At 36.8% G+C, this 17,576-nt stretch overlaps 4 protein-coding genes across 6 annotated transcripts; all 4 read left to right on the forward strand.

Moving 5' to 3' along the window:
• Positions 1–1,477: 1,477 nt before the first annotated feature.
• Positions 1,478–8,549, forward strand: LOC103858330 (structural maintenance of chromosomes protein 3). Of its 2 annotated transcripts, XM_009135660.3 has the most exons (29): positions 1,478–1,771; positions 1,871–1,946; positions 2,076–2,114; positions 2,240–2,307; positions 2,400–2,471; positions 2,620–2,699; positions 2,783–2,861; positions 2,959–3,076; positions 3,188–3,363; positions 3,550–3,795; positions 3,953–4,074; positions 4,227–4,371; positions 4,509–4,681; positions 4,748–4,847; positions 4,934–5,070; positions 5,147–5,348; positions 5,519–5,606; positions 5,688–5,837; positions 5,928–6,079; positions 6,173–6,364; positions 6,438–6,621; positions 6,718–6,788; positions 6,865–7,016; positions 7,088–7,256; positions 7,329–7,484; positions 7,618–7,701; positions 7,788–7,962; positions 8,090–8,288; positions 8,367–8,549. In XM_009135660.3, exons 1-28 carry the CDS (start codon positions 1,757–1,759, stop codon positions 8,278–8,280), a joined length of 3,612 nt encoding a protein of 1,203 aa, XP_009133908.1. In that variant the 5' UTR covers positions 1,478–1,756; the 3' UTR covers positions 8,281–8,288; positions 8,367–8,549. The 2 variants fall into 2 exon arrangements, with proteins under 2 accessions (XP_009133908.1, XP_033142352.1); XM_033286461.1 differs by having other exon boundaries at positions 2,959–3,363.
• A 701-nt stretch (positions 8,550–9,250) lies between these two features.
• LOC103858331 (inactive protein RESTRICTED TEV MOVEMENT 2) lies at positions 9,251–10,308 on the forward strand. The gene is made up of 2 exons (XM_009135661.3): positions 9,251–9,484; positions 9,583–10,308. The coding sequence occupies exons 1-2, from the start codon at positions 9,373–9,375 to the stop codon at positions 10,161–10,163; spliced, it is 693 nt and encodes a 230-aa protein (XP_009133909.1). The 5' UTR covers positions 9,251–9,372; the 3' UTR covers positions 10,164–10,308.
• A 769-nt stretch (positions 10,309–11,077) lies between these two features.
• LOC103858332 (pentatricopeptide repeat-containing protein At4g18840) lies at positions 11,078–12,910 on the forward strand. Its single transcript, XM_009135662.2, has one exon. The coding sequence runs from the start codon at positions 11,078–11,080 to the stop codon at positions 12,908–12,910; it is 1,833 nt and encodes a 610-aa protein (XP_009133910.1).
• Positions 12,911–13,457: 547 nt separating this feature from the next.
• Positions 13,458–17,353, forward strand: LOC103858333 (protein FAR1-RELATED SEQUENCE 3). 2 transcript variants are annotated; one of them, XM_033286462.1, is made up of 6 exons: positions 13,458–13,793; positions 13,864–15,966; positions 16,050–16,139; positions 16,331–16,480; positions 16,850–16,966; positions 17,049–17,353. In XM_033286462.1, exons 2-6 carry the CDS (start codon positions 13,933–13,935, stop codon positions 17,091–17,093), a joined length of 2,436 nt encoding a protein of 811 aa, XP_033142353.1. In that variant the 5' UTR covers positions 13,458–13,793; positions 13,864–13,932; the 3' UTR covers positions 17,094–17,353. The 2 variants fall into 2 exon arrangements, with proteins under 2 accessions (XP_033142353.1, XP_033142354.1); XM_033286463.1 differs by lacking the exon at positions 13,458–13,793 and having other exon boundaries at positions 13,800–15,966.
• The last annotated feature ends 223 nt before the right edge of the window (positions 17,354–17,576 follow it).

Below are 17,576 nucleotides of genomic sequence, written 5' to 3' on the forward strand. Positions count from 1 at the left end.
TGTTTCTACTAGGGCCCGTGTTTGTATAGTTAAGGGTACACTTAAAAGTAGCATGTTAAAGGATTCATCCTCTACTCCGCATTTGAGGTAAAAATAGTCATTCGCTTGTTTTTTCGCATGGGTTTGTACGTATAGCATGAAACATCTCATGTGCAATCATTATATTATCAAATTGCTGTTATCCAACAGCAAAGGCTGACATGGTTTCAGATATTCGGTTTGGCAACACTTTCTTCGGCCTTTGGTAAAAGAGACTTTTGATATTATTTTATAACTCACATTACAGAGACTGATTGAACTAAATTGAGTTTAGTACGTTTCTCCTTCTTCGGGATGAGACATATGTTTGTGTCAATTAGTCATTGTGCAATAATACAGTTGAAAAGGAAATCATTAATCAAAGGAGTTAAGTCATCCTTTACCATAGGTTTGTGATGGGCCTTCATTCTTCTACAGTTTGTTATCTTCTTAATAGGTTTTTTGTCTAGTCTCGATACAAATCTGGTTTAGAGTGGGGTGAAACCCATCTCCTACATCGACTACATATTTTTTACTAACTTCCATTTACTAAATGGATCGATTTGAATTTATGAAAAGTTTTGACAAGGTATGAGCCCTCACCTAGTGTGTATTGATAGACTAATTATTTTTTTTGCTCAGGTAGATGTCTCTTTTTTAACATCAAAAGATTATTCCATTACTCAAATTTAAGATTTGTGAATATTTGAGTCATTACTCAAAGAATAGTTTATATTTACAATTTAAAACCGGATCGGAAGCTGAGCCGGAAAATATTTGGTTCATGGTTCAACAGTCAAACCTGGTTTAATAATTTGTCTCAATATATTTTAATACTATATAAATTTAAAGTAATATTAGTAAATATTATATATAATTAGTATATAAATAATATCAAATATAAAATATTGTAAATATAAACTATTTTTTTTGTTAATATAGTTGGTTTATGAATTTTTGATGATTTAATGATTGTTATTCAGTTTAATAGCTTTGAAACTCAATCCAATTATCTATGGTCAAACCATTTATTAAACTCAACCCTGCTACATGACCGGTTCAGAGTCGAACCTGGTCTAACCATCGTTTCAATCCCGTTTTAAAAACACTGACGACTATTGGTCTCCGTCAAAACAAGGGTTTATAACTTTTACAAATTGCTAAATTGGTGTCATCAATCATTAACCTTCGGTTATTTGCTTGTGATTAGTAAGAAGCCTCGTTCTCTTTCTTTTAGTTTTAATGAATATGATCCTTAATATTGTTCCAGATGCTTTATCACAAAACCTTGACGATGATGATCACGTTCTCGTTGGATCTTTTATTTGTGTTCTTTTTCAAAACTCTGATGTTGATGATAACATACTCTGTCTTCTGATGATATCCTACTCTGTTTTTTTTTTCTTTTTTTCTGCTTTAGTACCTAATGTAAAACAGTAGTATTTATTAAAAAAAAAAAAAAAAAACAGGGCACACTTTTTAGTTTTGGAGTTGGGCCTTCAATAAGCGTGGACCGGCTTATTCCAATATACAAAATAATCCGAATGAATAAAGTACAGATTAAAGGAAACGTGTATATATTTATAAATATATGATTTCTGTGGCTGATCTTTTTCCCGGTCATTTGCTTCGTCCTATGGCTAGAAAACCCTAGAGTTCAACTTCCGAAATTAGGTGGAGTTTAATCCATCTTTTATCTACTTCGATAGGTGGGGAGTAGCTAGTGTGACCTTTCGCCATGTACATCAAGCTGGTGCCGTTCCCTCCCTCTAAAATTGTATTAGGAACTGCTTTTCATCTGCTATATAATCTCTACTGAATTTCTTCTCGGGTTTTGATTTTGGCATGCAAGGTTATAATCGAAGGTTTCAAGAGTTACAATGAGCAAACTGCTACTGAGGATTTCAGCCGCAAAGTTAACTGTGTTGGTAATGTTCATGGATCTACACGTTTGATAAATGATATGTCCTTGGTGTTAATTGTTGTACCTATGCTTTTTTTTGTAGAGTCTAAACTTGTCGCTGACACTGATGATCACTTCTTCTAATCTGTTTCAGTTGGGGCAAATGGGTCTGGGAAAAGTAACTTTTTCCATGGTTAGATTGAGCTTCTTCATCATCCTCTATTATTTACCTTTTCTCTCACACATGTGTGTTTCCTTGTATGTAAAGAAAACATCTCCAGTTTTTGATTCTCATTGAATTCTTGGTTTCAAATGCAGCAATTCGTTTTGTATTGAGTGACATCTTCCAAAATCTGCGTAATGAAGATAGGAATGCGTTACTCCATGTATGTCCTTTAGTTTGCTCACTCTTGACTGCATTTGGTGCTATAGCTAGGTATCCTGCACATTGTTTAACTACGAGCTTTTTATTGGACAGGAAGGTGTTGGTCATCAAGTTGGATCTGCGTTCGTGGAGATTGTCTTTGATAATTCTGACAACCGCATCCCTGTAATAGTTCATAATTGATCTTTTCAAATTATGAGTAATATATATTTGCCGCACCTTTAAAAATCTGAAGTTTGCAAGAAAAAAAAAACCTTTAAAAATCTGAACAGTTCATTTGTTGTCTGATCTTTGGCTTATGCTTCTCGACTAGGTTGATAAAGATGAAATTCGCTTGCGCCGAGCTATTGGTCTGAAGAAGGATGAATATTTCTTGGATGGGAAACACATTACGTTCGTAACTCTTCTATAAGTTTTCCATTAATTGCTCTATTTCGTGGATTGGTGAAAAGTTTAATTTTAAACAAAATTTTCAGAAAAAATGAAGTTATGGATTTACTGGAGAGTGCTGGATTTTCTCGTTCTAATCCTTACTATGTTGTTCAACAAGGAAAGGTATGCTCCTGCAAGAGAAAATATTCTTGGGTTATTCTTGTGTTGCTAAGAACATTAGAGAAGATACAATGTGGGCTTAACAAATGCATGTTTGTAGATAGCCTTGTTGACAATGATGAAAGATTCAGAACGGCTAGATCTGCTAAAAGAGATTGGTGGTACCCGTGTTTATGAGGAGAAACGCTGTGAGAGTTTGAAAGTTATGCAGGATACAGGCAAGTTATCAGTGTGCACTGCAGTAATACTGGAACCTCCTTCATTATTTCTCGTGCATGCATGGGTATGTCGAAAATCTAATACATACAGCCGCATGACTTGTCTCACAGGGATTAAACGAAGTCATATCATCCAAGCTGTCCAATACTTGGATGAAAAACTAAGGGAACTGGACGAAGAGAAAGAAGAACTCAGAAAATACCAACAACTTGATAAGCAGAGAAAATCACTCGAATACACCATTTATGAAAAAGAGCTTCACGATACTAGGGAGAAACTGGAACAGGTGAACCAATAAATTTAGGGATATGTTTTCAGTATTGTCTTTCTAGTTTTATAGGTAGTTCTGTTGCTACTCGAATTTTAATGTTTTATTGAGTTCTGGCAGACTCTCAGCTTTTATTATATTATCGGTTCACTCATCACTTAGGCTTACCTTTTCTACATCTGGGGGTTTTATGTCATGGTCCAGACTGAAGATGAAAGAACTAAAGCATCCGAAGAGTCTACAAAAATGTATGACAGAGTTGAGAAGGCCCATGACGAGTGCAGGAGCTTAGATGAGTCGCTGGCAGGACTGACAAAGGAGCTTCAGACAATGAACAAAAAGAAAGAAACTGTTGAAGCACTAAAAACTGAAGCTATTACGAAGAAGGCAAAACTTGAGCTTGATGAGAATGATTTAAAGGAACGGATTGCTGGAAATATCCAGTCAAAGGTATTTGATTGCTTCACATGTGATCACACAAGCTGATACTCGGTCACTTTTTTTATAAAATATTTGGGAAAGAAGTGTACATAAGTATGCATTTAAAGTTGTCAGTTTTCTATATATTTGTAGCTAATATGTACTAATGAAGTATTATGCCTTTCAGAATGATGCACTTGAGCAAATTAGTATGGTGGAAAGAGAAATGCAGGATTCTTTGAAGGAACTAGAGGTGATTACTCCTTTATATGAAAGTCAAGTTGACAAGGAGAAGCAAACGACCAAAAGGTAGGCGTATAGTGTCAAGAAAATTAGCTTTTTATCTACTGAAAATGGGTGGGTTGTATGTAGCAATATATACAGATTGGAAACCTTTTTGTGTTTTTGTTTTTAAATAAGAGTCCTCTTACTTTGACAACTAATTTTTTTTTCTCTTAAAGAATCATGGAGCTGGAGAAGAAGCTTAATATTCTTTATCAGAAACAGGGTCGTGCAACTCAGTTCTCAGATAAGGCTAATCGAGACAAATGGCTCCGGAAAGAAATTAAAGATCTCATGCGTGTTCTAGACTCAACTATGGGTCAAGTGAGTTTGCATTATTTTATATGGAAACTTTGCCAAATCTTTTGTTCTATAACATTTGAATATCTCTATTAGCAGCTGATATAAATGGAATCTGTTTAATATGATTGGTGATATATAACATGTTTCGTCTATTGTAGGAGCAAAAACTTGAGGATGAAATTTTTGGCCTCAATACTGATTTGAAGGAGCGTGATGCACACATCAAGAACCATGAAGTTGAAATTAGTGAACTGGACACTCACATTTCCAAGTCCCATGAACAATTCAATATTAAAAAGAGGGAGAGGGATGAAGAACATAAAAAAAGAAGGTAAATATTGCTGTCATAAGTATAGCAGAAAGTTTCTTCAGTATAACAAAAGATATGTTAATCCAGGGAAAAATGGGGAGAAGAAAGTCAACTATCTTCAGAAATTGACAAGTTGAAAACGGAACTTGAAAGGGCAAAGAAAAATCTTGATCATGCAACTCCAGGAGTGAGTAATATAGATTGATTGGGCCCTTCAGCTTAGATACACGTCTCTGCTAGTTTGAAGTAATTTCAGCTGTTTCATTGTCTCAGGATGTAAGGCGAGGACTGATCTCTATCAAACGGATTTGCTCTGAGCATAAGATCAATGGAGTTTTTGGTCCACTTGTTGAGCTGGTTGATTGCGATGAGAAGTTTTTCACCGCAGTTGAAGTCACTGCTGGAAACAGGTATGCTTGAAACTTACTATAATGTTCACTCAATTTACTATCTCTGGCTTATAATTTTCTCTCTTTTAATCTGCAGCCTATTTCACGTAGTAGTTGAGAATGACGACATTTCAACCAAGATAATTAAACACCTGAATTCTCGAAAGGGTGGACGTGTGACCTTCATACCCCTGAATCGGGTAAATGCACCTCACGTAAGCTATCCACAATGTTCTGATGCAATACCACTGCTGAGGAGATTGAAGTTCGACTCCAAATTTGCACCAGCATTTGGCCAGGTGCTTCTTTTGCTCTCTCACGTAAACTATTTCTTGTCACCTTCTGATCTAAACTATGTGCTTTTTCTGTTAAAGCCCTCTTATTTAGGTTTGTATACATCTTAAATGGAACAGTTCTCTGCTTATTATTTTCGATAGTGTCATTATATATTTTCGTTGCCTTGATGTAGGTTTTTGGTAGAACAGTTGTATGTCAAGATCTGAATGTAGCAACAAGAGTTGCTAAAGGTGATGGCTTGGATTGCATAACTTTAGAAGGTTGGAACTGAAAAATACATTTATATTTACTACGCTTCCCATTTGACATGTATGTGATAACGTTCTGGTGTGCCATGACAGGTGACCAGGTGAGCAGAAGGGGTGGCATGACCGGTGGATTTTATGACCACAGGCGGTCGAAATTGAGATTAATGAATACCATAATACAAAATATGAAGTCTATAGATACGAAGGAGAAGGTGTTGGAGGATGTTAGAAGACAGCTGCAAGATATCCTTTCCATAATTTACTTTTGTTTAATTGTGTTTTTTTTTTTCTTTTTCTTTCTCAAGTCAAAGCATTCTACTTAACATTTCTCACTGATAGATCAGCAGATCACACAGATTGTTACTGAGCAGCAGAGACTTGAATCAGACTGGAAGCATAGCAGATTACAGGTGGAGCAACTGAAGCAAGAGATAGCTAACGAGACTAAGCAGAAACATGCTATACATATAGCCCTTGAACATAAGGTCATTCTTTTGATGCTTTTTTCTCTCTCTTTTGATTCATTTTTTTAGCAGCTTTCAGTGTGAAATATAATATATTTGTTCACCTGTTTGCAGGAGAAATCACTAGGTGATGTTAGAATACAAATGGAGCAGTTAAGATCTAGCATGGCCATGAAGGAAGCTGAAATGGCCACGGAACTTGTGGATCACCTAACCCCAGAAGAAACGGAAGAATTATCACGATTAAACCCAGAAATTGAGGATGTTAAGGACAAACTTATTGCATTCAAGACAGATCGGATTGAGGTTAGACAAAATTGTTTGAATGTTTGCTTTCTCTTTTGTGTTAATTTCTAATTTATGTCTGATTTACAAACAGACAGAGACAAGAAAAGCAGAGTTGGAGACTAATTTGTCTACCAACTTAAAGAGGAGAATAGATGAGTTACATGCTACTATAGCTTCCATCGACGATTATAGTTTGCCTAGTTCAGCTGGCTTAGAAACACAAGAACTTGATGATGCAAAACTATTGGTTGAAGAGTTCACAAACGAGCTCCAAGGTGAGCCCCAAACACTCTTATCTACATTGCTTGACATTTTCTTAAGTTTCTTTCACTATTTGGCCTAGTAGACTCAATGCCATTTCACGGGTTTAGGTCTCTGTCGAAGCATTGATGAGAAGACTAAGCAGGTCAAGAAAATTAAAGATAAGAAGGAGAAGTTAAAGGTAATAATACAATCTGTAGATTAAGAGAATATCGTTATTCCTATTAGGTATCTGACAAGATTTCTTGTTCTCTCAGACATTGCAAGATGACTGTGAGATGAAATTGCAAGATGCAAATAAAAAGTTGGAGGAACTATTCAGCCTTCGTAACACACTCCTTTCTAAGCAAGAAGAGTATAGGAAGAAGATTATGGGATTGGGTCCATTTTCATCCGAATCTTTTGACATGTATGCTTGAGCTTTGTTTGATTTTTTCTCCTAAGAGTCCTATGATATTTATAAGCTATGGTATATTTTAGGTATAAACAAAAAAATATAAAGGAGCTGCAGAAGATGCTACACGGGTGCAGTGAACAGCTGCAACAGTTCAGCCATGTTAACAAGAAAGCGCTTGATCAATATGTAAATTTCACAGAACAGCGAGAAGAACTTCAGAAACGGAAAGCTGAGCTTGATGCAGGAGATGAGGTAGGCGTCATACTCCTTACTGAATCCTATGTAGAAAGTACAAGTTAACTGACACATTTGACGTTCCTGCAGAAAATAAAAGAATTGATTACAGTTCTGGATCAGCAGCAAGACGAATCTATAGAACGTACTTACAAAATGATTTCATTTCACTTCCGGGAAATATTCTCTCAGTTTGTGCAAGGTGGACATGGTCACCTTGTCATGCTGAAGAAGACGAAAAAAAAGGCATGCTTCTGCTTTCCTTGATAACACTCTTTTTCCACTCCATCTTTTATTTAATTTATTCCCTTGTGAGTTTACATTTGTCAAATGGGTAACTAAAATTATGTGGACATTACACGTCTTGTGTGCATCACAGGACCGTGATCATGATGACGAAGATGGGTGTGGTGAAGCTGCTACAGAGAGAAGGGTTGAGAAATACGATGGTGTAACAGTGAAGGTACAGAAAGAATCGTCGACACTAGATATAAAAAAAAAGACATATCTAGTTTTTCAGGCTGATCACATTTGGGATTTGTGTGGTAGGTGTCGTTTACTGATCAAGGGGAGACACGGTCAATGAAACAGTTGTCGGGAGGACAAAAGACCGTTGTTGCTCTTGCATTAATATTTGCCATCCAGAAATGCGATCCTGCACCGTTCTATCTCTTTGATGAGATTGATGCGGCACTTGATACTCAGTATCGAACTGCTGTCGGCAGTATCCTTTTTATATATAATCTTTTACTTCAACTTTCTCACACATGCACAAAAACTCGCTCCTCTCTCCCTCAGTAGCATGCTGTGCATGGAATTATGATGATTTCTTAACCAAACAATTTTATCAGACATGATTCGTGGTTTAGCTGATGACAGCGTAAGCACGCAGTTCATAACCACAACTTTTCGTCCGGAGCTAGTGAAAGTTGCTGATAAGATGTATGGAGTGTTTCATAAGAATAATGCGAGTATTGTAAAAGTTATTTCAAAGGAACAGGCGTTGAACTTCATCCAGATTGATCAGTCCCATGATACTTGATCACTCAGGTTGTTTACTCTTTCTTCTAAGTACTAATCTCTATTTAGACTGTATGTAAAGCTAAGCGATGCTTTACTATTTTCCAGGGAATTGGTGTATTTGCATGTCTTCGGAGATCTAGAGTTTAAAGTGCATTTAACACCATCCGGTTTGCTTGCACGATATATATAGAGAAATTCCCTATGATGACATTTTTAAGTTTTTGTTCAAAAAATAAGTTTTAATGAAAAAAATCAAAAGGTAAAAGTACATTTTTATTCTATGATCAATGATCAACTAATCTAGACTTAGTTTGGAGTTAAGGGGTTGAGTTTTAGGATAGAGTTTCAAATTTTAAAAAATATAAAATAAATAAATATTAAAAATTTCAAAATAAAAAAAACTATTTTGGTCATTTTTTTAGGGTTATTTTCGTGATAGACTTAAAAATGGCTATTGATCACATATGTTGCAGACTTGCAGTTCAGAATTTTAAAAATTAGTTTAAAACAATTTTCCCAACGAAATTTGATAATGATAAATTGTAAATTTCAGAAATTTTGAAAAAACAAATCTCTTTTTGGTGTGTTGTAGTTGGGTTTTTCTTTTGTAATTTTATTTAGATTTTTTTTACATTAAATATGTAACCATCTATAAAACTCATAAGGGGCTAAATGAAAACCCTTACTCTTTGAACATCTATAGTGTGAAATTGGGGTTTGGGTGCACGTTAAACTTAAGAGAATCTTTTGAGAAAAAGCATCATCCTGAATAAAAAACTTTGGTCGTTCAATCTGAACAATTAACAGATTTTGCTTGTTCTTTGCATGAAGCCGCCGTCCCAGCAAAGCAAAGCATTTTTCAACCCTTTTTGTTTATTTTCTTGAGAATTTGAAATAAAGTTGTAAGAAGTGTCATAAAAGGGAAAACAATATAGGAGGGGAGCATAACAGTTAGGCAAAGAAAAGGAATAACCCAATCTCAAAGAAAACAACTTGCAAAAAAAAAACATTTGAACAGTAGTATATAATGAAATAGCTGTGCACCCTCTAATTATCAACATAACCTAAAGATCCTTATTCCAAATCCAAATTCGAACCAAGAAACTAAGAGATGGAGAGAAAATCTGATCATGCTACTGTTAATCGCATCTACGATGAATTTGATCCAATCTTTAATTGGAAAACTGAACAAGGCTTCGAAACTCTCACTATTTACCTTCCAGGTATTAATTACTACTCAACAAAATCTTTGGCATAATTTTTCATGATTTTGGTTTACTCTCGGTTTTTTAATTGTGTAAACTGATTCTTGAAATAACAGGCTTTAAGAAAGAGCAGCTTAAAGTGCAAGTAACCACAACGAGGAAAGTAAGAGTGATGGGAGAACGTCCAGCGGGAGCCAACAAATGGATCCGTTTCCGCAAGGAGTTTCCTATTCAAGCAAACATTGATGTTGACTCCATTGGTGCTAAATTCGAAGGCGCAAATCTTGTTGTGAAGCTCCCTAGACTACCAATGGGCAAACAAACTTCTCCGATGGGTACAACCGCAAAACCTCCTCCGGTTCCTAAGAAAACCGAGAAGGTACAGCCAACAAAAGATAAAGAAGCGGGAGTAGAGAAACATGCAGAGAAGGCTCAATTTCCAAAGCCATCAAGAGAGGAAGAGACCAAGCGGGATGAGAAAGAGAAAGCTCTTAAAGAAACAGAGAAGGAAAACGTTTGTGATGGAGTTAAGAAAGATTACAGAAGTAACGTGAATGCATTCAAGGAAAATCTTGGAGGATATGTGGCTTTGATGAAGAATAACCAGAAAGCAATCACACTTGGTATGGTTGCTCCCGCGGCCGCGGTTCTGTTGTTGTCGCTTGGATTCTATGCTGGTCAAATGTTTACTTCTTAATTAACAACCCTTTGAAGAGTCCTAAATGGCAGAGAAAAATGTATTAACTTTGCATATATATAAGAAATCATATTAATAAGTAATAACGCAAAAACAAAGGAACAAATGTTGTTCAGAATAATAAGAAATTTATGTTAGAACTTCATTACTTTTCAATAAATACATTATCCAGAAAAACAAAACAAATCAGGACCTGAAAAATCAGTTATATTCACCAAAAACAAAGAGAATTTGTCGTTGTTTGTGTTTTCACATTTTTCGTTCTCTGCTAAATTTCGTAACAAAATTTGACTAACGTAATATTTGGTAGTTAAAAAGGAGAGCTTTACATATGTAGTTACTTTGGACTCTCTCTTTAGCACCTTAAGGTACTTTAAGCAAATGGTATACTTGGTTACTAGGTGTTTTGTCTGCTATGCGGGCTTAAACATTTTCATAATTTTTTCAAAGTTTTTTGTATATTAATTATACTAAAATAAATCTTAAAATAATTTAATATTATATTTTTAATTATATAATTAAAAAAATTATTTGATTAATATTTAATTATATAATTTATGTTTTTAATTTTTTAAAAATATTTTTTCAGATAACAATATAGTATATTATAGAAATTATCTTATTTTTTAATTATATTTTTAAATTTTGGATAATTTAATATTTATTTTAAATTATATAGTTAAGAAGTTTTTAATTAAAACTGGTTAAACTCATAGTTAAAATAAAAATTGGGTTTTGCATATATTAATTAAAAATATACGAAAAACCCAATTTTTATGTTAATATTCAGAAGTTTGCTATTAGAGACTATTAATAGGGATATCTTTTTTTGCGTAATCATAAACAGCACTTCAAACTTAATTTCTCTCTGGTCTTTCTACCGCCAAACCACTGAGAAAACAACACAAATCAGTATGAGTCTAGGATTAGCCAGATCAAGAGGAAGAGGAAACTCGATATCTCTTGATAAATTCATCGAATGCAGGAAGAATCTCTCAAAACCATCGCCAAGACTCTGGCCTGACGATCCTCGACCTCAAACAACGCACCACGACGAAACCGTGGAAATTCATCATCCCTTGCTCCAAAGGCTTGAATCTTTAAGATCCTTGAACGAGTTTGATCAAGTCTATGCCCAGACAGTAGTCTCTGGGCTCCTTCAACACTCTCTCGTCTCAGGAAGAGTGATTAAAAAGCTCTGCACGTGTTTTCACTCGGTTTCACGAGCTGCTTCAGTTTTCGATTCCATCGATGAGCCTGACGCGTTTTTGGGTAACGCTATTCTGAGATGTTTATTGAATTCAAGACAACCGTTGGGTGCGTTGAGGTTTTACTACGAGAAAATGGTGGCTAGATGCGTTTTGCAGAACCATTACACGTTTCCGTTGGTGGCTAAGGTGTGCGCGGAGATTGGGTTTGTTAAAGATGGGGAAAAGATTCATGCTTTGGTTTCGAAGAAAGGGTTTGATTTAGATTTGTTTGTGAGGAACTCTTTGGTTCATATGTACTCTGTTTTTGGACGGATACGAGATGCACACAAGGTGTTCGATGGTGGGTCTACGTTGGATTTGGTTAGTTGGAATTTGATGATCGATGGGTATGTCAAGAATGGTGAAGTAGATATTGCACGCAAGCTGTTCGACGTAATGCCTGAAAGAGATGTTTTTACGTGGAACTCTATGCTTTGCGGTTACACGAGAGTTAAAGATATGGAGGAAGCTCGGTATTTTTTTGAGGCTATGCCTGCTCCAGATGCTGTTTCTTGGAACTGTATGATTGATGGTTATGCAGCAGCAGGAGATGTTGTAATGGCTCGCGAGTTTTTCGATAGAATGCCGAGAAGAAATGTTGTTTGTTGGAATACTATTTTAGCTCTTTATGTGAGAAACAAGAACTATACAGAATGTCTTAGACTTTACGAGGAGATGGTGGATAAAGGAGATGGATTTAAGCCAAACAAAGCGTCTATTACAAGCGTCTTGACAGCTTGTGGAAAGTTAGGCCGGATTGATATAGGGAAGAGGATACATTTATATGTAACCAGCAATGATATTAAACCTGATATGCTTCTCTCGACTGCTTTGCTTACAATGTATGCTAAATGTGGTGTTATGGATATGGCTAGAGAGGTCTTTGATGGGATGAGAGAGAGAAGCATTGTGTCGTGGAACTCTATGATCATGGGATATGGCATGAATGGGGATGGAGAGAAAGCGGTAGAGATGGTTCTAGATTTGGAAAAGCATGGAAACGTTGAACCCAATGGTGCTACTTTAGTTTGCGTGTTGTCTGCTTGTGTAAGTTCAGGGATGGTTTTAGAAGGCTGGTGGGTTTATGATCGATTAACCAGAATCTATAACGTTGAACCTAAAGTGGAGCACCATGGCTGCTTGGTTAATCTCCTTGCTCTAGCAGGTTTGACCAAAGACTCAGAAGAGCTTAAAGGAAAGGAGTCTCAGTCTGTTATTTGGACAATCTCGAATCTCGACATTGGAGAAAGCTTGGCGAAGCGGCTCATGAGATTACAACCAAGTGAAGTGGGACCATATGTGTTACTATCATATGTATATGCTATTGATGGAAAATGGGAGGAAGTGGAGAAAGTGAGAAGGATGATGGATGATGCAAAGCTATGTAGAATAAGGAAAGAAAGTAGTAACTCAAGTTGCATTACAAAGATTATGTACTCGATGTTGTGTGAGATAGGCTTGGAACTGAAGATTTTGACGCAGCCAATTGCAATTTAAGTCTTAAGAGCATGGCAAAGGAGAAAGAAGGCTTCACAAGCTATTAACAAGAGTAGTAGTATTTGGTTGAGAATAGATTTTCTGACTGTATTAAAACTTCTCTTTCACAGATTCTAATCACTGGTTATCTCATTTATAAATTTAGAACTCAAATTCACTAAACTATATAAAAAATTTATTACAGAACGGAAGTTTTATAAGAAACACACATGAGATTCTTACAATGAATCACAGAGGGAGAAGAGAGTAATATTTATGATTTACATATACGATGCATCACCTAGTAAAGATATGAAATGCTCAGAATGAAGAAGAAATCAGAAACCTAAAGGAGTACATAAAATGCTCTAGACTGTTTCAATAAACCTTATGTCATAAAGATCTCAATAGAATGCTTTGCAAAGTAATGTTGCTAAATCAATGGTGCACCAATTTTAGCAATACACTAAGCAATATTTTGATTTAATAAAATATTTTGTTTTATAATTTCTTTTAAATGTAGTTAATGAACATTGTGATGATTAAATATTGTTCTAAAATCAAAATATTTCTATAATTTATATTGAAGGTTAAAATATGTATTTTTAAAATTTGTATTCAGATTCTGAATGATATTTGTTATAATACAAAGTGTTAAAATAACATTTTTGTGAAAGGGAAAATATGTATTTTGTACAAACTAAACTATACAGGTTTGGAATTGTTGTTAGCTTTGCAACTGGTAAATTTGTGGATGTTTTTTTTGCAAAATATCATATTATATTTTACCTCAACTGCGCCGGAAATTAATTTTCTGTTTTCTTATTTTTTTTTTTGTTTCATTCTCCTTCTTCTGCGCAGCGCAACACAGCGCCGAGTTGTTGAAACTTATTTGCTCATTAAGGTAAACCTTGTTCGATTGCCATTCTCCTTTGTGTGATTGCATCTCTAAAAAAGTTTCTGCCTTTTTCTAGGTTAGTCGTGGATCTCAAAAGACCACCGATTGATAAACCCTATTTAGTCGGAAACGAATCAGTGTGAAGATGGATGATATTCATTTGGACATGGACAATCCACTCGGAGTTCAAGACGAGATCGGAGTTGCGGAGCCATGTGTTGGCATGGAGTTCGATTCCGAGAAAGAAGCCAAATCTTTCTACGACGAGTACGCTAGGCAGCTCTCCTTCACTTCCAAACCCCTCACTGTTACCACAGACTCTTCCTCTTCTTCTCGTGAATTCGTATGTAGTAATAGCAGCAAAAGGTCGAGACGAAGACCTGCTGAAACCTGCGATGCAATGCTTAGGATAGAGCTCAAAGGTGGTGTGGATGATAATAACAATAAATGGGTTGTCACCAAGTTCGTTAAAGAGCATAGTCATGGACTAGCAACTCCCACCACGCTCCACTGTCTTCGCCCTCGCAGGCATTTCGCGAGTTCTGACAAATCTAATGTGCCGAGCGGTATGATGTATGTTTCCATGGATGGTAGTCGAGCTAGAGTTGCTTTAAAGGAGTCCAAGAGGACGCTGGGGCGTGACGCGCATAACCTCTTGGAGTATTTCAAGAGGATGCAGGCGGAGAACCCTGGCTTCTTCTACGCGGTTCAGCTTGATGATGATAGTAATCAGATGACTAATGTTTTCTGGGCTGATTCTAGGTCTAGGATTGCTTATGCTCGGTTTGGAGACACGGTTACGCTGGATACGAGGTACAGGTGGAGTCAGTTTCTTGTTCCTTTTGCGCCTTTTACTGGTGTGAATCATCATGGTCAGTCTGTACTTTTCGGCTGTGCGCTGATTCTTGACGACTCCGAGGCTTCCTTTATCTGGCTTTTCAAGACTTTTCTAACCGCCATGAGAGATCACTCTCCTCTCTCTTTGGTGACTGACCAAGATAGAGCCATACAGGTCGCTGCTGCTCAGGTCTTTCCAGGTGCTCGTCACTGTATTAACAAGTGGGATGTGCTTAGAGAAGGTCAGGAAAAGCTGTCTCATGTCTGTCTCGCCTATCCTAGCTTTCAGGTTGAGCTGTATAACTCTATCAACTTCACTGAGACGGTAGAGGAGTTTGAATCATCTTGGAGTTCCATCATTGAAAAGTATGACTTGGGAAGACATGAATGGCTTTCTTCTATATATAACGCTCGAGCTCAGTGGGTACCTGTTTATTTCCGGGATTCATTCTTTGCTGCAGTGTTCCCTACACAAGGTTCTTTTTTCGATGGGTATGTGAATCAGCAGACAACACTTCCCATGTTCTTTAGGCTCTACGAGAGGGCTATGGAGAGCTGGTTTGAGATGGAGATTGAAGCTGATCTCGACACTGTCAACACCCCTCCAATCCTGAAGACTCCATCGCCCATGGAGAGCCAGGCTGCAAATCTGTATACACGGAGAATCTTTGAGAAGTTTCAGGCGGAGTTGGTGGAGACGTTTGCGCACACTGCAAACAGAATTGATGATGATGGTACCACCGCCACTTTTAGGGTTGCGAAATTTGAAAATGACAACAAAGCTTATATGGTGTCGTTTTGCTACCCGGAGATGAGAGCAAACTGCAGCTGTCAAATGTTTGAGCATTCCGGCATACTCTGCCGACACGTTCTGACAGTGTTTACTGTCACAAATATACTCACTTTACCACCGCATTATATTCTGGGAAGGTGGACTAGAAATGCTAAGAGCCTTGTAGAGATGGATGAGCATGTTGGTGATGGCTTGTTACACCGGTACAACCATTTATGTCGTGAGGCCATCAAGTATGCTGAGGAAGGTGCGGCTACACCTGAGACTTATAATATTGCTTTTGGAGCACTAAGAGAAGGTGGGAAGAAGGTTTCAGCTGTCAGGAAAAGTGTTGGTAGAGGTGCACCTCCTAGCTCACACGGTGGTGATGCAAAGACCTCGCTATCAGCATCTGACTCAACCCCTCTGCTGTGGCCCCGTCAGGATGAAATGTCACGTAGATTTAATCTTAACGATGGTGGGGCCAGAGCTCAATCTGTTGCTGATTTGAATCTGCCGCGTATGGCACCAGTGTCCCTTCACCGAGATGATGGTGCTCCTGAGAATATGGTACCCAGAGTAAACCGTTTCACAGAGTCATTTGTTTTATTCTGTCGGTGTTGGGTTATAATTTGACTTGCTTTGTCTTGCAGGTTGCTCTTCCTTGTCTTAAGTCAATGACTTGGGCGATGGAGAGTAAAAATACAATGCCGGGTGGCAGAGTTGCGGTTATCAATTTAAAGGTGTGCACTATACCCAGAGTATGGTTTTTGTGTTCATTAATTTTTGATGAAATGAAATTATATATCTGTAAGAATCAGAATGCTGAAGATTTGAACAGTTGGCATTGGCCTTCGTGGCAAGCTAAATATGCATTAGTGATAAAGTATAGGGACATCAAATAAGTGAGGATTTTTTTCACGATGTGTTACAGTTGCACGATTACAGAAAGTTTCCCTCAGCGGATATGGAGGTCAAGTTTCAGCTATCTAGCGTTACACTTGAACCTATGTTAAGGTCTATGGCTTACATCAGCGAACAACTCTCAGCTCCAGCGAATAGAGTTGCTGTCATCAATTTGAAGGTATGCTTCTTATACTCTATAGGTCGCTTCTCAACTAGTCTTCACTTGCTCAGTCGGAATTCGTCTATCTGTATGTCACTTTCAAGTAAAGACTAGAATCAGTACTTATTTGAATATGTAAAAGTGTTCTTTTGAAACCCACTTGAATTTAAGCAACAACAAAAACAGCTCGAGAATTTTGTTTCACCACTGCATAGGGACTCATGTTCATGAAAGGCTGTAGTAGCCATCTTCTTTCTTGATGCATTCATTATTCATGGGATAACAAAATTACTGTCTTGTCTTTCTTTAGTAGTTAGCGAGACTTGATTGAAATAAAGAGTTTCAACTGAGTGAAAAAATACGTTTTTTGTGTATCTTATACTCCAGCTGCAAGATACTGAGACAACAACAGGAGAATCAGAGGTCAAGTTTCAGGTGTCCAGGGATACACTAGGGGCAATGTTGAGATCAATGGCCTATATCCGTGAGCAGCTCTCTATTGTTGTAAGCACACACTCCCTTTTATTTACTTACAAACCATATTTGCTACTTATCAAGACTTTAAACTGTAACTTTGCATTTGCAGGGAGATCAACAGACAGAACCACAAGGGAAGAAGCAACGCAAGTGATGTTGAAAGGGAGAAGCAACCACGGAAAACTTAAAAAAAAAAACTTTTTCAACGTAGGAAGATTCCTTATTAGGATTCGTTTGTTCAATCTTTGTGATTGATGTTGTACGATACAATGTGTAATATGTGCAAATGTGGAGAAACAGGTGGGGGCATTGAGTCTTGATTCAAGCCAGGTTTTGAATTGTATATATATATCCTTTTTCAGACATTCATGAACCCATCCGCTTGAATGCAATGTTAGATTTGATTGACGGTCACAGTGAATTAATTTTTTTCAAGTTTCAAAAAAGAAAGCTGCGTTGAGGGACAAAATAAAGAACTCTAGGAATAGTTATAACTAGTATTTACCCCATGCTGCGCATGGGAATTTATTTTTGTAAAAAATAATATTATGTATAACTAATATTACATGTATAATATAACTGTGATTTATCAGAGAGAGATGAATATACATAAACAAACTATTAACACACATTTATC

The sequence above is a fragment of the Brassica rapa genome, chromosome A03 (genome assembly GCF_000309985.2).
Source record: "Brassica rapa cultivar Chiifu-401-42 chromosome A03, CAAS_Brap_v3.01, whole genome shotgun sequence".
NCBI classification, from domain to species: Eukaryota; Viridiplantae; Streptophyta; class Magnoliopsida; order Brassicales; family Brassicaceae; genus Brassica; species Brassica rapa.

Excerpts from the sequence above, each read along its gene's own strand:
- LOC103858330 (XM_033286461.1), top strand. Across the intron at positions 2,700-2,782 it reads TTGGATGGGAAACACATTAC|AAAAAATGAAGTTATGGATT; the intron begins GTTCGTAACTCT and ends CAAAATTTTCAG. Across the intron at positions 7,017-7,087 it reads TCATCCGAATCTTTTGACAT|GTATAAACAAAAAAATATAA; the intron begins GTATGCTTGAGC and ends GGTATATTTTAG.
- LOC103858331 (XM_009135661.3), top strand. The coding sequence starts at position 9,373 with ATGGAGAGAAAATCTGATCATGCTACTGTTAATCGCATCTACGATGAA. Across the intron at positions 9,485-9,582 it reads TCTCACTATTTACCTTCCAG|GCTTTAAGAAAGAGCAGCTT; the intron begins GTATTAATTACT and ends TTGAAATAACAG.
- LOC103858332 (XM_009135662.2), top strand. The coding sequence starts at position 11,078 with ATGAGTCTAGGATTAGCCAGATCAAGAGGAAGAGGAAACTCGATATCT.
- LOC103858333 (XM_033286462.1), top strand. The coding sequence starts at position 13,933 with ATGGATGATATTCATTTGGACATGGACAATCCACTCGGAGTTCAAGAC. Across the intron at positions 16,140-16,330 it reads TTGCGGTTATCAATTTAAAG|TTGCACGATTACAGAAAGTT; the intron begins GTGTGCACTATA and ends GATGTGTTACAG. Across the intron at positions 16,967-17,048 it reads GTGAGCAGCTCTCTATTGTT|GGAGATCAACAGACAGAACC; the intron begins GTAAGCACACAC and ends TTGCATTTGCAG.